Raw genomic sequence first — 18,264 nt, 5'->3', positions numbered from 1 at the left:
GAATAGTTTTACATAAATTAATAAATGTAACATACCAAATGAACAGAATAAAGAATTAAAACGATGATCATCTCACAGATGCAGAAAGAGCCTTCAACAAAATCCAACATTCCTTCATAATAAAAACCCAAATACAGGTACAGAAGGATTGTATCTCAAAGTGATACAAGCTATATATGACAAACCCACTGCCAACATCAAAATGAATGGAGGAAAATGGAAAGAATTCCCGCTTCAATCAGGAATGAGACATGGGTGTCCACTCTTACCACTCCTATTTAATACAGTTCTTGAAATTTAGTTAGAGCAATCAGGCAAGAGAAAGAAATAAAAGGAATATAAATAGGAAAAGAAGTCAATTTATCTTTATCTGAAGATAATGATTCTTTACATAAAACTAAAAAACTCCACCACAAGACTTTTACATTTGATAAATCCATCAAAGTGGCAAGATACAAAACCAACAGACAAAAATCAATAGTGCTCCTGTACACTAATAATGAATCCACAGAGAAACAAATAGGAAGTCAGTTCCATTTATAATACTTTCAAAAAAATTAAATACCTAGGAATCAACCTAACCAAAAAGATGAAAGAGCTCTACAACGAAAATTACAAAATATTTTTTAAAAGTAATTGAAGAAAACATTAGTAAAAAGAAGGATCTCCCTTGTTACGGAATCAGAAGAACCAATACTGTGAAAATGGCCATATTACCAAAACCAATTTACAAGTTCAATGCCATCCCTATTAATTCCAACATTATTCAAAGAATAAGAAAAAAAACCATCCTGCAATTTATATGGAATTTAAAAGGTCCCCAAATGGCCAAATCAATTCTGAGCAAAAACAGCAATGTGAGAGGCATCAAAATACCAGATTTCATACAATGCTACAAAGCCATGGTAACAACAACAAAAGGTACTGGCACAGAAAACAGACATAGACCAGGGAGACCAATGGAATAGAACAGAAAACAAAGAAACAAACCCACATACATGTAGCCAACTGATTTTTGACAAAAGAACCCAAAACATACACTGGGGAAAAGACAGACTCTTTAACCAATGGTATTGGAAAAACTGAATATCCACATGCAGAAGATTGAAAATAGAATCCTACCACTCAACTTGTACTAAAGTCAAAATAAAAGGGACCAGGCCGGGGATTTAGCTCAGTGGTTCTGCCGCCTGCTTCGCAAGAGCAAGGTCCTGAGTTTGATCCCCAGTACCAAAAAAAAAAAACAACCCACAAACAACAACAACAAAAAAGGGATCAAAGACCTTTTATATAAAATCAGGAATTATAAAACTGCTAGAAGATACCACAGGAGAAACTCTTGAAGGCACAGGCACAGGGAAAAACTTCTGAGTAAGACTGCAAAAGCAGAGAAATACTAAGAATCAACAAGTGGCATTATATCAAATTAAAAACTGCACAGCAAAGGAAAACACCAGAGTGAAAAGACAATCCACAGAGTGGATATTTTCACTAGCTTCTCTTCAGCTAGAGAACTAATATGTAGAATATATAAAGAACTCAAAAATACTAATCCCCAAATAACCCATCAAACAGTGAGCAAATGAACTGAATAGACACTTCTTGAAAGAAGTAATACAAATGGCCAATAAGTATATAAGAAAATGTTCATTATCTTTATTAGCCATTGGGAAAATGCAAACCGAAACACTGAAATTTCATGTTAGCCCAGGCAAAATGGCCATGATCAAGAATACAAAAGAAAACAACAAATGCTGATAAGGATATAGGCAAAAAAGGTACCGTCCTCAAAAAAAATTAAACATAGTATTAGCACTTCATCCAGTTATTACACTCCTGGGTATACTCCTGAAAGAATTAAAGTCAGCATGCTAATAGTGATAACATGCATATCTGTGTTTTTAGCAGCACAACTCACAACAGCTACATTGTTGAAATAGCCTAGATTGTTTATTTTTATTTTTATTTTTTTATATATATATTTATTGGTACATTTTAGGTATAAAATACATTTACATATATCATTGGGTGTTTGTAGCAGAACATGATGTATCTTAGTTCTTTTTTTTCCCCCCCATTAATTTATTGGTACATTTTAGGTATAAAATACAGTTACATTCATCATTGGGATCTTGTACCATTACATGAGTCTCTTGGTTCTTATTTTTTTTCCCCCTTCCCTTGCCCTCCCTTCACCCCCTCCACCCTTCACTATTTGCAAAGACTTTGTTTCCATTTTTTTTCCTCTTCTCATACTTTTTCCTTTCCCTTTTTTCCCTTCCCCTACCCCTCCCAATTCCCCTGCTCTTTTAGACCTTTGCTTCCTGTTACACAATATCAGTTATACATTTTTTAAATTACAATATTAAGATCTAGGAGACATTACCACAGATTTTACAGAATTTAAAAGGATATAGAAAGCATATTTCAAAAATCGGTTCTGAAATAAATTTGACAATTTTTAAGAAGTACCTTGGAAGACAAATTAATGAAACTAACTCTGGAGGAAATATAAAATTTGAATAGCACCTATTAAAGAAAGTATATTCCTAGCTTGAAAACCGACCTATATGACAACAGCAGGCTCATGAACATTTTAACTGATAAATCATACCAAACAAAGCTGAAAACAGAAGGAACACTTCTCCCCTCATTTTAGGAAATCAACATTGTGCTAATACTAAAACCAGATAAAGGTAATAGAAGAAAAAGGTATGAACATAGATAGAAGTTTGTTTAACAAAACAAACTATTAGAAGTCAGATCTGGCAGGATGTAGAAAGTGGTTTTGTTATAGGGATGGCAGTGTTGGTTCAGCATTGGAAGATCCACCAACAAAAGTCATCATTTTAACAGAGGAAAGGAAAAAGCAATATGATCCTGTCACTAGTTGGAGAAAAAGTATTGGACTAAATTCTACAGCTGTTCATGGTAAAAGCTATCAGGAGCCTAGAAGTAGAACAGAACCTTCTCAACAGATCGAAGACATGTACTCCATACTTCCAGCAAAAACGTCTTATATGAATGGAGAAGATACAATACTTTCTCCTTAAGGTGGGGAACAAGGGCAGATATGCTTACCCTTCATCTGTCCATTAAACTTTGAAACCTAGTCCCCACCAAAATAGTCTGGCAATAAAATGACACAACTAGGATAGGATTGGCACAGCAGAAGCAAAATCTTTATATGTAGATGAAATGATCATCTACAGAGAAAATACTAAGAAATCTCTAGGAGCCCCTAGAATTTGTACTTGAATTTAGCAGGATTAGAAAACACAAGGTATATATAAAAATTCAGATCTGTGTATACTTGCTATAAATGAAGAATTGGATACTGAAATTTAAAAGTTACGTAGGAGTACAAAGGACCTAGCAAAGTTAAAAACAAAAACCAAAACAGTGTTGGAAGACGTTTAGTACCTAATTTTAAGACTTCTTCTAAAGCTACAGTAATCAAGGCAGTGTTGGTGTAAGGAAAGACATATAGATCATTTGAATAAAACAGAGAACCTAGAAATAGAACCACACATATATGGTCCACTGAGTTTTGAAAGAGTATTTAACATTAGCATTTTATAGAATATAAACTCCATTCAAGAGCCAAGGAAGAGATAGTGTTTTCAGCAAACGGCACTAGAACACCTGGTATCCATATATAAAAAATTAACCTCAACCCTTTTTTTTCCATACATGAAAATAACTTGAAGGGATCTATGAACCTAAATAAGAAAGCCTAAAAGTATGAAACTTTAAGAAGAAATTATAAGGGAAAATATTTGTGAATTCAGGGTAGGCAAGAACTACCTAGGATACAAAAAACATGATGTATAAAAGAAAAAAATTGATAAATGAGATTCCATCAATATTCAGAACTTTAAATGACATCATTAAAATGAAAAGTAGTCCTTAAACAGACCATATTTACAATGCATATAACCTATGACCAGAATATATATAGAATTCTTAGAGCTCATTAATAGACAACCCAATTAAAATGTAGACATAAGATGATAAATAGCCAGTACAGCACAAGGAATGGTGTGCAACTCTAGAATCAGAAAAATACCAATCAGCACAATAACAAGATTGAATTATACACTCATTAGGGAGATGAAGTTAAAAGTTTTAAAAGCCTTGTCATGACTTTTTCTTTTTGTTGGATTCTCCCCCTTTGCATTTAATTTGTCACACCCAATGGATTCATTCTGCTGGGTTTCCTGGGGTTGTGATCCTCATTGTCTTTTCCTAGGGTATTGTCTAAAATTTTTTGGAGTGCCAGTTTGGTGTTCATGCAGTTCATAAGGTGCTCTTTATCATGAAAGTATCTTATTTCTCCATCAATTTTGAAAGATAGTTTGCAGGGTACATCAATCTGGATTGGAGGCTGTTTTCCTTTAGGGCTTGAAATACATTACTCCAAGCTCTTCTTGCCTTGAGGGTTTGCATTGAGAAGTCTTCTGTGATTCTGATGGGCTTTCCTTTGTATGTGATTTGTTTCTTTTCTCTCACTGCTTGGAGAATTTTATTCTTCTGTTGGATTTCTGGAATCCTAACTATTATATGCCTAGGTGTAGATTTTTTTTGATCAAGGCTAGCTGGAGTCCTGTATGCCTCACTTATCTGTATGTCAAGTTCTTTTCCCCTCCTTGAGAAGTTTTCTGCCATCACTTCTGTGAACAGTTTTTTTATGTCATCTGCACTCTCTCCTCTTTCTTCATTGACTCCAATCAGTCTTATGTTACTCTTCTTTGCATCGTCTAGCAGCTGCGGGATTGATTTCTCATGTTCCCTTACAATTTTAAAGCAATTTTTCTTTTCCTCCTCACTAATTGCAATCTTATCTTCTATATGTGAAATTCTATCCTCACATTGGTTCATTCTGCTGTGCAGACTTTCGATGGAGTTTTTAATCTCTTGGAAATCTGTTTGTATCTGTTTTATGGATTCCATTTGTTTCCTATGTTGGGATTCCATCATGTTCCTCAGATCCTCTATTTTTTTATCTGTGTCCTCTCTACATTTATTAATCATGTCTTGCACCATGAGCAAAATCTTTGCTGTTATCTGAGTAATTATTTCTGATTTCATTTTTCCCAGACCCTCTTTTGTTGCCAGTTCAGAGAGTCCAGGTGATTGAGTATCAGATTGTTCCATCTTATTTCCGTTTGGGGTTGCTGTAGGTGATCTGGAAGTCTGTTTTTGAAGCTTGTTTATGTGTTTTCTCATTTCCACGGGGTGGTGGTGGTGGGGGGGGTGTTCTGGCGCCCACATGGCTCACCTTCTCTGTCCTAGGAGCTTGGGATGGCAGCAGGAGAGCTTCCTTCCAGGTTCTGGGACCGGCTCAGCTTCTCTGCCTTAGGAGCCTGGGATAGAGGCAGGGAGTTTCCTTCCAGGTGCTGGGACCAGCTTAGCTTCTGTGCCCTAGGAGCCTGGGATGGAGGCGGGGGAGCTTCCTTCTGGGTGCTGGGGTGAAATAGCCTAGATTGTTGATAAAGAGAATGTGGCATATATATACAACTGAATATTATTGGCCATAAAGAAGAATGAAATCACAACATTTGCAGGAAAATGGACGGAACTAGAGACCATCATGTTAACTGAAATAAGCTGGACTTAGCTAAATTCCACATTTTCTCTCATATGAAAAACCTAATTAATTAATTAAAGGAGAGATGGCAGGAAACTAAGAGATAGACTTATAGATGAGGAAAGGGATTAGAGGGGAAAGGGAGTTAATGAGATAGAAAAAGATTGGTGAGGAGGCATGTTGTGTTCTTCAATAGCAACAAATAGTGGCGAAAGTAGCAAATACACACAAAATAATCTCACCAGAGTTTTCCCGTTCTAGAATCTGGAAACTGGAATCTGGACTCCCCCTCAATGGAATAATTTTAAAATCTCAAGGCATAATCAGGACCCAGAGAGCCAAAAAAGAAAGCCTAGGATTATGGCTGTTGCAATTGGTGATGCTTTAAACCTACCCAAGTCATCTAAGGAAAAACTCTGGAAAAAAATAACAAAATATAAAACCTATAACAAACAAGCAAAAAAAAAAAGGAAAATCCCAGGGACAGCCAGGGAATGAGTTCCTCTTTCAAGTCCAAGAGGATTGGACACTGGGCATGAGACTGAACCAAGCCTCTGTCTGGGCCCTGCTCTGTATAGAAGACAGCTAATGTGCCTGACTCGTGGCACTGTCCTCAGTCCCAGAGAGGGGCAAGGCCAGCAAGAACCCTCATTTCCTGCTCTGATGACCCCAGAGGCCCAGGGAAACCTGCAGTGCCCTCCCCATGGACACTACCATCTCTTCCAAGGACCACTGGGTAATTTCAGATGTCATGGAATAAAGCCAGTCCCACCAGAACTGTCTAAAGGACAAAATCACCCAAAAGGAAAAGCTACTCCTGTGAGCCTCTGGAAGACTTGAGATTTCTCTTCAGAAAGCAAGATTCCAGTGCCACTACAAGAAGCATGGAAATCTGACCTGCTCCTCATATTTGGACTAACAGTGAAACTCAATGGTCCTTAACTCTTTTCAGGTTGGTTTCTGACAGGTTTTTCTTTCTTCAACCCAGCCAGTGAGCCACTGCACCCCAAGGTAGTTGGACAGCACATAATCCCCAGTACACAGGGTCTGCAGCCCCTTCCAACTCGAAGAAGTTATAGAAGCCAGAGGCCTCCACTTCTTTTGTACCGCATAAAGAATTATGAGGATCTGTTTCTCTCAGAGGGAAATAAAATAGGAGATTAGGGCATGGCAAAGCTGGCTAGGCAAGTAGGCATGATCTGTTAATTACAAGATTCTGGAACACAAGCACAGAACAGTTCCCAAAGCCCTGCACCAGAACTTCTCACAAGAAATTGAGCAAATTTTCAACTGGATGGCCTCAACTTGACATCAGCCTGAGATGTGGGATCCCAGCGTTGCCTCTCAGGACCCATAGGTAGCTCTTCTAGGTTTCTTCGAGATTTGGACAGCATAAAAGGATACAGACACAAGAGAAGAACTAGTGATAAAATGTAAAGATGATAATGCAAACTCTATTTTTCTTTTGAAGGTTTTTTTAAAAGATACACACTAAAGACTTAATACTGTCATCTCAAAACTATCAAACTTAGAGCTTGTAATAAAATTTGATAGCTTAAAAAAAAAAAGGATACTGACACCAAGAAGAGATGCCCTGCATCCTCCAGGGTATACTTTTATCTTGCTTTTTCGTCTTTTACTTGGTTTAAGCTAGCTCTGCAGAGCCAGTTTCTCCCTCACTCTTCATTTTACTTTTTTAAATAAATTTTGCCACTGCTAAAAAAAAAGAGCCATATCAGAGTCATAAAATTATAGAAGGTAATAAGCAGATTAAAGAGCACTAAAAATAACTGCCATGGTTTATAGTTGAAACAAAGGCCCCATGAGTATAAGGACTAGTTTGTATAATATCAGGCTTCCAAGATCACTCATGTTAAGAAAGCAGAAAACATTAAGTACAAGAATTGGGGAAACTGTGTGAGAAAAAAGATTAATAGAATTTCCAGGATAAGACAGTGAACAATCCCGAGAAGAAAAATCAATGCTGTAGGATTGGAGAAAGGGCTTCAGAAGGTTAAGTGTACCGATATATTTGACTGTACTGAGAAAAAAAGTACAGTATTTCAGTAAAGAAATATTAATAATCTTAAATGAAAATATAAGGCAATGTCAAAGTCAAAGTGAAAATAGCTCCCTACAAAAGAAAAATGCTATAACATTTGACTCCAATGAAAACAGTATTTATGTCATGATAAAAATGTAAATACTGAATATTCACTTGATCATCTGTGCTATACCTATAATGAAATGATAGCATGCGAAAGGCGATGGAAGATGCTGGTAGAATTAGAGGGCTCAATTCTATTTTTCAACAGGAAAAACTGAGTAGATTACGTAGAAAAGAGAAAACTAAGGAAAAGCAGCATAGATTTTATAGAAATGTGAAAGTAAAAGCAAAACAATAGCAACAAAAGAAGCTAACACAGAAAACTGTTAACATAAAAGTGGCACTTTAGGTTGTTGCTCTGCTTTTCTGTATAAGCAATACTATGTTAACTGACTTAAAATGATGGGCACACATTATATATTATTTGCAACTTACATAATCATTTTCTACACTAAAAAAATTGCTTTCATTACTTTGAAAATACAAAAGAGATGTAACAATAAAGTGGCATAAATACTCTAGAAACTATTATGTCCAGATGTAAAGAATTTTAAAATTACATACTCATAATATGATAACAAATATGGCAAATGCTTAATTTTTAATTATTACAGTAAAGACACACTGCCATTAATCCCCCTCACTTCTAACATACTTAACCCATCATTCTTGACACTTTCTGAGGTAGTCTTCCAAGTCTTCTCTCACGAGTGTCTGTAATTGCACTGTTGTAGCTGCCTTGATGTCCTGAATCAATTCAAAATTTACCTTTCCTGGTCATTTTGAGTTTGAGGAAAAGCTAGAAGTTGCACAGTGGGAGATCTGGTGAACAAGGTGGATGATGACACACTGTAAAGTCTTTATGAGCTTGCCTTTCCATTGGATGGCATGTAGCAGCAACACTCACCATATTTTTTTATCACACCCCATAAAGACACTAAAAAAAGAAGACTTCCAGAACTCCTTCAGAAAGCAGCAAGAATGACAGGATAAGTGTGCTCATAACAAAGAGGAGTTAAAGGGGATTAATGGTAACTTGATTTTTACTGTAATAATTTTTTTAAACACTCGCCATATGTTTCAATCATATCTCATATATTTTGATCAAGTAGCATTTATTACAAGAATGCAAAGATGGACCAATATGAAAAGAATCATTGTAATTTATTACATACATGGCATAAAAAATAAAATGGTATATATACTCTCAATGTATACAGAAAGAATACCTTAAAAGGATTTAATACAGTGAACCCCCCCCAAAACAAAACCTTCTAAAGAACAGAAATGAAATCTACCACAAATATATTTAAAGGAGAAAATTTAGAAATATTACATTCCCCTTGAGGGAAATCACCCTGAGGAAAATTTAGGAGTATTACCTTCCCCTTGAGATTGAAACCAATGTACAAATGTCTTCCTCTGCATTCGATTACAGTATAATAGTCAGTACAAGAGGTCCTAACCAATGTATAAAACTAGAATTAAGATTATTCAGCATGACTGTTGAATCAATAAAAATAATAGTGTGGCAGTACCCTAGAAGTAGTAAATAAAAGTAAGACACCAATGACTTTAAAAATAGAAGAAAAAATCTAGAAATTACCCTAACAGCAACAAAAAAGGTAAAGCAAGAAAAAAATACCTGAGAACTGTAATTTATTCATTATACTGATTTTTCTCCAAAACATCTAAATTCAATGTTAATGCTATAAGAATTTTGAGGTCACAGGATAAACTGATTCTGAAACTTTCATATCAAACCAAAACTCCTGGCAAACAGGGAGATTTGCTTTGCCACATATCAATTACAAAGTTCTCATAATAATAAAAAAATGTAGTTACTATAATATAAACAGAGTAACAAATTCAACTGGCATTACTAGACATCCCAGAAAGAGACTCAGGTTATTTGTCAGGCTGTTTCTCTTACACATAACAAAATCTCATATATGCATAGATCAGTGTGTGACTTTTACACACTGAAAATTTATGTAACTATGGTTATATTTAGACTTTTTTCAATCTAGGGAGATTGGGCCTGGAAAATAGGGAAACTCAAAAATCCAAACTCTGTCTTCCCAAGGGAGCAGTTTTTATAGTTTCTATCTCCAACTTCTAGTTGTTTCCCATTTCATTCTCCCCCAAACAAAGATGAATATTTTTCCCCTCCTTTTGGCAAGGGGGGCTGGGAGGAAGACAGAGGTAAATCACACAGTACATTTATCTAAATGTGCATTAAAACAGAGTTTTGCTATATATTAAAAAATCCAATAGTGATTAATTCAGTGTGTTCAAAATATGAGCTCCCCTTTCTTCTAGTCACCCAACCTGATATCCCTCTATACCTAACTTCACAACTTGTTCAAATGGTAATTGTAAGGACAAAGTTAGTGAAGGCAAAATACAGCAAATGATGATAGTTGCACATGAAAGATAACTCTTTCCTATAAAGGGTTCTCATATTTGAACATGCATAGGAATCACATACAGCTTAACTAAATGAACTGTTGGCTCCCATCCCCAGTTTCTAATCAATATAGCTAGAGTGAGTTCCATCTCTAACAACTTCCTGAGTGTATTAATTCTCTTTGATGTGCCACACTTTGAAAAATGTTGTTTTATAGAACACTGGTTATCAAGTGGGGACTAGGAGCAGGTATTTAACTGGTATCTAGTAAATAGAGGCCAAGACTGCTGTTAAACATTCTACCATGCACACGATGGCAAAGAATTATCAGGCCTAGCACATATATGGTACTGAGATTGAGAAATCCTGCCATAGAGTACTACACAACTTAAATATATGATTGACTATTAAATTGAAGAAAGTTCTTCAGTGCATTTCAGAAATTTGACATGGAATATTTTTAAATTCTATTTTTTTTCAAGGATTGACAACTCTTTGAATTTTACTCACCTATAGCAAAATAAAGTTTCCAAGATATCAATGCTTAGAAAGTATATAGTACTGAGCCACAAAAGGAAATAAAGATATACTTAATATTAGCAGATTTCTAGTAAAGAAATATAAATTAGCATGTATTTTGCAAGAATTGTAAGAAAGGTAATTATATTAAAAGACTAACTTCCTTGAAAAGTAATGGCCAATAATGTTTATTTCTTAACCGAGTGAAAAGCAAACAAGTATTTATTTTAGTATTATATATACTATGATATAAATAAAATCTTTCATGGTGAACAGTTTATTTTAAAGGAAAGCAATGATCACAGCAGTAACCAATCTTAAGCAATTATGTTTGAGGAAGGTATACTTTCTGTATACATCTATCTATATTGAAGGTGGGAGACTAAACTTACTCCAACAGGCTGAAAAATAAGTCCATCCATTTCATGGCTGACTTCTTTGGCAAAATTTCCTTCAAGTAACTGTAAAAAAAAAAAAAAAATTACACATGTATTATTTAGCAATACAAAAATTACTTAAAAACTATTTTAATTTCTTGACAAGCTTTATGAAAACTTAATACATAAGCTATAAGAACTAAAATAACAAAATAGGGGAGAGGCAGTTCAAAAATATCTAGGTTAATATATGCTAAGATTTTAAAAAATACATGACTATTTCTATTACAAGCTAGATAAGATATCCTGAACAGCACTAACTACAACAACCAAAATAATGGTTGAAGAGGACAGATGTAAATAACAATATATTGTAGATCTCAAAACACTTAGATTTTGAATGTACTCACCATTAAAAAATGATAAATTTTAAGGTGATGGATAAGCTAATCACCTCAAGTTGATCATCACCCAACATTAACGTGAATCAAAACATCACACTGTGCCTCATAAATATGTACTATTATGTGGCAATCACAAAAATAAAGTAAAATGATAATGGATAAAATACTGAAAACATTTTAAAATGTATTGCTTAGTCAGCACAAAATAAAGATGCAGAGACCTCCCAAAAAAACCTGAAAGTACAAATTCTGAAAAGTAGGAAAGAGAATAAAAAATAAAAACACACTAAAAAAACACAGCCCATAAACTTGCATGGGGACAAGAATTTGAAACCACAAACTAGCTTACACATGGGAATTATTGTATAAAAACACATTGACCGTGTTTTCCAAAAACCATCAGAAAATTTTAATCTTTCTGGTTTGTCTTGTCTTCTCTATTTTTTCAAGCAGAAAATTTCATTACAAAGGATACTCAGTATAAAATAAAACTCCGTTTTTCAATATATCTAATAAAGAGCAGAGTTACAAACTCAATACTATCTGATTAATTCTCAGCAGTACTTTTCAATCCTTCCCTTTCACAGATTTTTATTATTTTGAAGAACTTAACATACATATTACTGATGAACTTCTATATGTCATGGAAGAGAACACAAAGGACTTTGACAGTGTCAGTTACTGTCATATTATCTAAAATCTGGCCAGCTAACAGGAAATTCAGAATAGTTCTGGGATTCAAATAGGTCTCCAAAATTTGGCTATGCTATTTGCTACACTGTATATCCTTTTCATCGCAGTCATATGCTCTTGCAAATACTACACTTTTGAAAAGATTTGCTTTCCAAAAGCAACAACCAAAACTTTAAAGTGTATTTTACAGGCATCAAAATCAGTCAGTCTCCTCCAAAACTGACTTCATCTACTCTGCAATGTCCTTCTGCAAGATGTGTAATTTCTCTGAAAACTGAGAGCAGTTCAGACTGGAGTTTGAACATGTACATTTCCTTTAAAATGCAAGAGTCCTCTGTCACATTCAGAGACAGAAATTAGACCAGTGATAGCTACAAGCTGGAGGGTGGAGGAAGGAGATGGAGGAGTTAAGTGTTTAAATAGTTTCTGTTTTGAAAAGAAAAAAGTACTAGAAACCAATGATGGTGATGGTGGTTGTATAATAACATGAATGTACTTAATGCCACTAAACTGTATACTTAAAAATAGTATGTTTTGTATACATGACATATGCTCAAAAAATAGCGTTTAAATTTTTCAAATTTTTATTATGGTAAAAAACATGTTGCTATTGACCTCTTCAAAATGCTACCCCCGTGGGGCTGGGGATTTAGCTCCAGTGGTTTCGCTGCCTGCTGCGCAAGCACCAGGACCCTAGTTCAATCCCCGGTACCAAAAAAAAAAAAATACTACCCCCTTGTTTCAAACACATTTTGTTAGTTGCATTATGGACTGCCTCAATGTTCTTAAACAATTCAAAACATTCACCTTTCATGGTCATTTTGACTCTGGGAAAGAGCAAGAAGTCACCCAGTGCCAGATCCAGTGAATAAGGAAGATGAAGACACATCAAAATGTTTTTATAAGTCTGTCTCTCTGTTGAATGGCCCTCAGTTAACTGCATTCACCAAATTTTTTATCACATCTTGTGAAGACATTCATGAAAGAGGACTTTCATAACTGCTTCAAAAAGTGGCAAGAATGATGGGATACGTGTGTTTCAAGTGGGGGGAAGTATTTTGAGGGGGATTAATGGCAATGCATCTTCTATTTTTTTAAAAAGATCATTCTCAGTATGTAAACACACATACACCCACACAGTTGGCAACCCTCTAGATAACATGATCTTACCCACTACAAAAATGAAAATAACTTCATTTTTTATTTCTTTTTACTTTTTTCTTTTCTTTTTTTTTTTAGTCTATATGATTATATTGTGTCCTTTCTTATTTACTTTTTTATTGTTATGTGTTTGTAGTACAAAATGTTTACATTTCATGTGTGGAGTTGGTACATATAACACATCTTAATTCCTTTTTCCCTTCCCTCTCTCCCTCTCTCTCCTCCTTCCTCCATCTCTTAATCCTCTTCCCACTTGAGATTTATCCTCCTACTTCCTCTTATTTATCTTTTGTTTTATGAATGAGATAACTTAAAGGACTATAATGAAACTTAGGTCACACAAGAGTTCTTCTGCAGCAGTACTCCAGACTCGGACAATTTTTCTTTCTCTTCTTTTCTCTCCTCTCTTTCTCTCTCTCTTTTCTTTTTCAGTACTGGGGACTGAACACAAGGCCTTCACACCGAGTTGCATCCCCAGCTCCCCCACTTTTCTGAGTTGTTTAGAATAGGTTCTAATTTGGGTTCTTCCTGCCTGAGCCTCCCAAAAAGTGCTAGGACTGCAGAAGTGTGCCAAAATCTCCAGCTCATTTTTTTTTTTGTCTTAACATATTAGCACTTACAATATTGTCTATTATATACTGAAGATCTAGTATGTGCTTGGTAATAAACATTATGATTCAAATCACATGACTTCTCATGAGATGTGGATCCCTGAGTTCTGTACTATTATTCAATTTGACAGAAAAAGAAACTAAGAAAATCAAGACAATAAACATCTAGTTTCAAATCAGAAAGTTTAAAAAAGTAAAAGCACTCAGATTTCAATAAGACTTTAACTAATAAAATAAGCAAATAACCAGACTTCTCTGACTCTCTGAAACAAATACCCTAATGATTTTGAAACTTCCTTAACCTGGTCCTTTAATAGCCATTTAAAATTTATAGCACTTTAAATGTGCTATAGCATGTAGTACGAATAAAGTAAACACAAAAAGGAGGTAAAATTTTTGTAAAAAGAACAAAACATTAAAAAAATTATATTAACATAAAACTTATTGTTAATTTATTCATGTTTGAAATAATATGTGTAAAGTAATAGGTTAAATTAGTAACACTATTTTCTGTCTATTCACAATTCCTAAAAGAAAATTTACCCAAACTTGTTTGAGTACCTTTTACACAAAAGTGTCATCACTACAGCCAATATTTTCAGACATTTTACACATTTCCATTATTTTCTGAGTTAGTATACTTCAAATTATATATCAAGCTGTCACTGCAAATGCTATTCAAGCTACAAAAGCCAACTGAAAAATGTTACAAAGGCACCCCTACCCTGAGTTCTACAGATTTATATTAATAATTTTGGAGATGTTTTGCTCAAGTTAACTTTAAAAGGCTAGTTTAAGGGAAAGTTCCACTTTCACTTAACAATGTTAAAAATGGCAAAAGAATATCACTACTACCCTGAAAATAAAAAATTATAAAGTCAAAACTTTCGCAAAAGCCATCAAAAAGCTTATGTCTGCAGGCAAGTAGATAAACTAAATCCCAACCTTTCCAAAGGAAAATGAGACACATGAACTGATAAGTATCCTTTGGGAGATCAAAGGAAGAAGTGGCAGACATAAAAGTAAATACAAAGAAAACAAATGAAAGTTTGATCAATTCTTAAAAATCAATTACTTAGTACAGGCAAGTAAATGGCTTGCAATCCCTAGAAACTACCAAACACAGCTTTCCACTAACTTGCTACCTATTTTCCCTAGGCTTCTGCCAAGATTCATATCAAAATCTGAGACCAGAACAGGAAATTGAAAGCACCACCTTGGTTACATACAGATATGAGAACTCTGCTGTTTACCATGCCCTTCCTAATATGAAGCAAAACCTGTATGAGAATAAAGTCAATTGCAGTTATATAAAGGTCTGAAGACAGCCTTGGGCCAAGAATAGGAAATGAATAAAAAGCAGAAAAACTTCAAGCCAAAGCTTTCTGAGAGACAGCGAGAGCACAAGAGAGCAAGAGTGAGAGAGACACCCCACTGAGGAATACCTCTGTCAGACTGCAGTGCTGATGTTCTGCTTGATACTGATGTTGCAGGAGAACTAAGAGATCCCCGTGGCCACCACATGTCTGGTACCATGTGACAAGAAATAGTTGTTTACATATGGAGGAGAACACAAGAAGCATAAAAACAGAACACTCTGTGATACAGGGAAACAGACCTTACTGAAAGCTGAAAGTGAAGCAGGAAGACCGGAAAGCCATTTTATACTCCAATCCAGCCTCACAGTAACCAGAGCAACAGCAGCCAATTGCTCAGGGTGTCTGAAGCCTTTGGAACACCAAAGATAAAACTACATAGCAACCTAAACTCACCTCAAATACAGAACACAACGAGTCAACCACTACTCTCTCTCTCCACCCCCACTACGAATGAAGCCTATTAAAACAAACTGAAAAAGTATATCTATTACTGAGCATAAAGATATTTACATTGGGCTGGGATGTAGCTCAGTGGTAGACTGCCTAGTGTGCATGAGGCCTTGGGTGAAAATCCCCAGTACTAAACCAAAAAAAAAAAAAAAAGCAGCCAAAAAGATACTAACCTCAGTCTGTATTGTTCATAAAGAAAAAACTGAATGGCTGACATTCAATTAAAAAATTATCTCTCAGGTGGGGACAATGTTGTGCACCATGTAGTCTCAGCTGAAGGGAGCTAGGAAGGTTGCACCCTTCCCAAGGAAGGTTGGAAGGCTGGAGGAGGATCAACTGAGTCTCCCTCCAAAACAGAAAATTTTAAAAACCTCCCATATTCATACACAAATCAAAAATAAATGATCCACATTCAAAAGCTAAGACAGTCAATATTACAAAAACTACTGCTGGAAAAAAAACATTTAAAAAAATAATAATAAAATAAAAATACTGCTGGGCGTGGTAGCACATGCCTGTAATCCCAACACTCAGGAGCTGAGACAAGAGGATTGTTGGAGTTTGAGGCCAGCCTGGGCTACATAGTGAGTTCAAGGTCAGCCAGAACTGCAAAGCAAGACTGTCTCAAAAAATTTTTAAAAAGAAAGAAAAGAAATACAGAGGACCTATATTTTGCAATTATCAAAGACTTTAAAATAACCTCAGAAATCTAAAAGTTCTAAGGAAAAGGTGGAAAGTGTGTATAAACAAATTTGGAATTTCCAGAGACAGAAGCTATAAAAATAAGACAAATGAAAATGCAAAGAAATAAAAAAAACAATACCACCATAGAGAAAAGAATCACTGAACTTGAAGAAAGGTGTGTAGCATTTTTCCAACTCAATAAAAAAGAAAAAAAACCCTGCAAATCAGAGATGAGAAATTGTAACAAAATATGCAATACTTGTATAATTGGCATGCAACAAAAGAAAGATGAGGGTGCAGAAGAAACAATCAAGAGAAATAATGTCTTGAATTATTATAAATTAATTAGGTGCATGCACATACATATATACACACAAAACCAATGGACTATAAGAGAATATGAACAAGGAATTAAGGGAAAACTACACATAGGAAAATCATAATCAAACCACAGCAGGAGTGGGGAAAAATTACATGCAGAGGAGCAAAACTTAGATTGACAGAAGACTCTTTATCAGAAACTATGAAGGCCACAGATAATAAAACATCAGCTTTAATGTACTAATAGAAACAATGTTAAACAAATGAAACATTTTCAAAAATAAAGGCACAATTAAGTTTTGCCGACAGACAAAATACGATTAAATGATTTTTTGTTTTGTTTTTCTGAGACAGGGTCTATGTAGTTCATGCTGGCCTTGAACTCACTATGTAGTTCAGGCTGGCCTTGAATGCACAGCAATTCTTCTGCCTCAGGGTCCCAAGTGCTGCAATTACAGGCATATGCCACCATGCCCAGCTTAAAATGTGTTTCTACCAGACCAAAAAACAAAAGAGGTTTTTTTTTTAATTTCACAGACAGAAGGAACATGATAAAAGAATAAAATCTGTATCTAAACCAAAAAAATATAAAAAAGGGCATAATAAATGGTTAAAAACTTGAATAAAACTATACCTCTGTGGGCTACCACTTCTGATTATACTCAAAGCCCAGGAGATATCATGCACCTGAGAACACTTAAGGACATGCCTCTGCTCTCAGGGACATGCACATAATGGCCCACAGTTATCTAAGAATGACTTAACATACTCAACCATGAATGCGTAGCATGGACAACGTCATACAGCAGGTGTTTTGTTTCTCCATGTCCTGGTAAGCAGATAAGGCACTATAACTGTTCTGAACTAAAGTACACTGTAAGTACACTGTACCTTTTAGTAGTTGTTTTGCTGAAGGAATAAAGACACTCAGCTCTTAAGCTCTGGAGCTGCAGCTTCAACTCTCATGCTCTCATGCTGCCCTGAATGCTGAAGATTGGCTCCACATGTGTTGTTCTTTATTGGGTAATTAATTAACTCACTCATGGAACAAAGGACTATGTGGACTAAGATGCGAACCTCTCTCCAGGTGCCTCCTGGGGAGCCTCAGCTTTGACTCACAACCTCTTTATTTCTTTAAAAGATAAATGATCAATTACCTTGATTGATCAATTATTGATCAATTCTGATCAATTAAAAATATATTATGCTGTTGATAAATGCAGAAGCAATTATATATGAGGAAATGGAATGATATTGATGTATGGCTCTCACCCCAATTCCAAAGTGGTGTATAGGGCTAGGGATTTAGCTCAGTGGTGCTGCTGCCTGCCTCACAAGTGCAAGGTTCTGAGTTCGATCCCTGGTACGAAAAAAAAAGAATGGCAACCCAAAGTAGTGTATGTACTATCATTTAAAGATAAACTGTGAAAAGATGAAGATGTGCTGTATCTCTTAGAACTGCTAAAATACAAAGATGTTACCTCTAACACCTAAAAAGTGAAAATACAGTAGAATTAAAACTTTCTCGATCCAATTGATAGCAAGAAAAAAGAAAAAG

General features: G+C 35.2%; 1 protein-coding gene across 4 annotated transcripts in view; it reads right to left on the bottom strand.

Moving 5' to 3' along the window:
- The window catches only part of Rngtt (RNA guanylyltransferase and 5'-phosphatase), a 314,302-nt gene that overhangs the window by 159,171 nt on the left and 136,867 nt on the right, over window positions 1-18,264 (bottom strand). For all 4 annotated transcript variants that reach the window (XM_013077976.2, XM_021240735.2, XM_021240736.2 and 1 more), the window contains one exon: window positions 11,019-11,087. In XM_013077976.2, coding sequence (XP_012933430.1) covers window positions 11,019-11,087 — 69 coding nt within the window. The remainder of the gene's footprint in view (window positions 1-11,018; window positions 11,088-18,264) is intronic.

The sequence above is a fragment of the Heterocephalus glaber genome, unplaced genomic scaffold, assembly GCF_053883595.1.
Source record: "Heterocephalus glaber isolate CG9 unplaced genomic scaffold, H.glaber_assembly_v1.0 deba00001523, whole genome shotgun sequence".
NCBI lineage: Eukaryota > Metazoa > Chordata > Mammalia > Rodentia > Bathyergidae > Heterocephalus > Heterocephalus glaber.
This window is presented reverse-complemented; position numbering and strand designations above follow the sequence as displayed.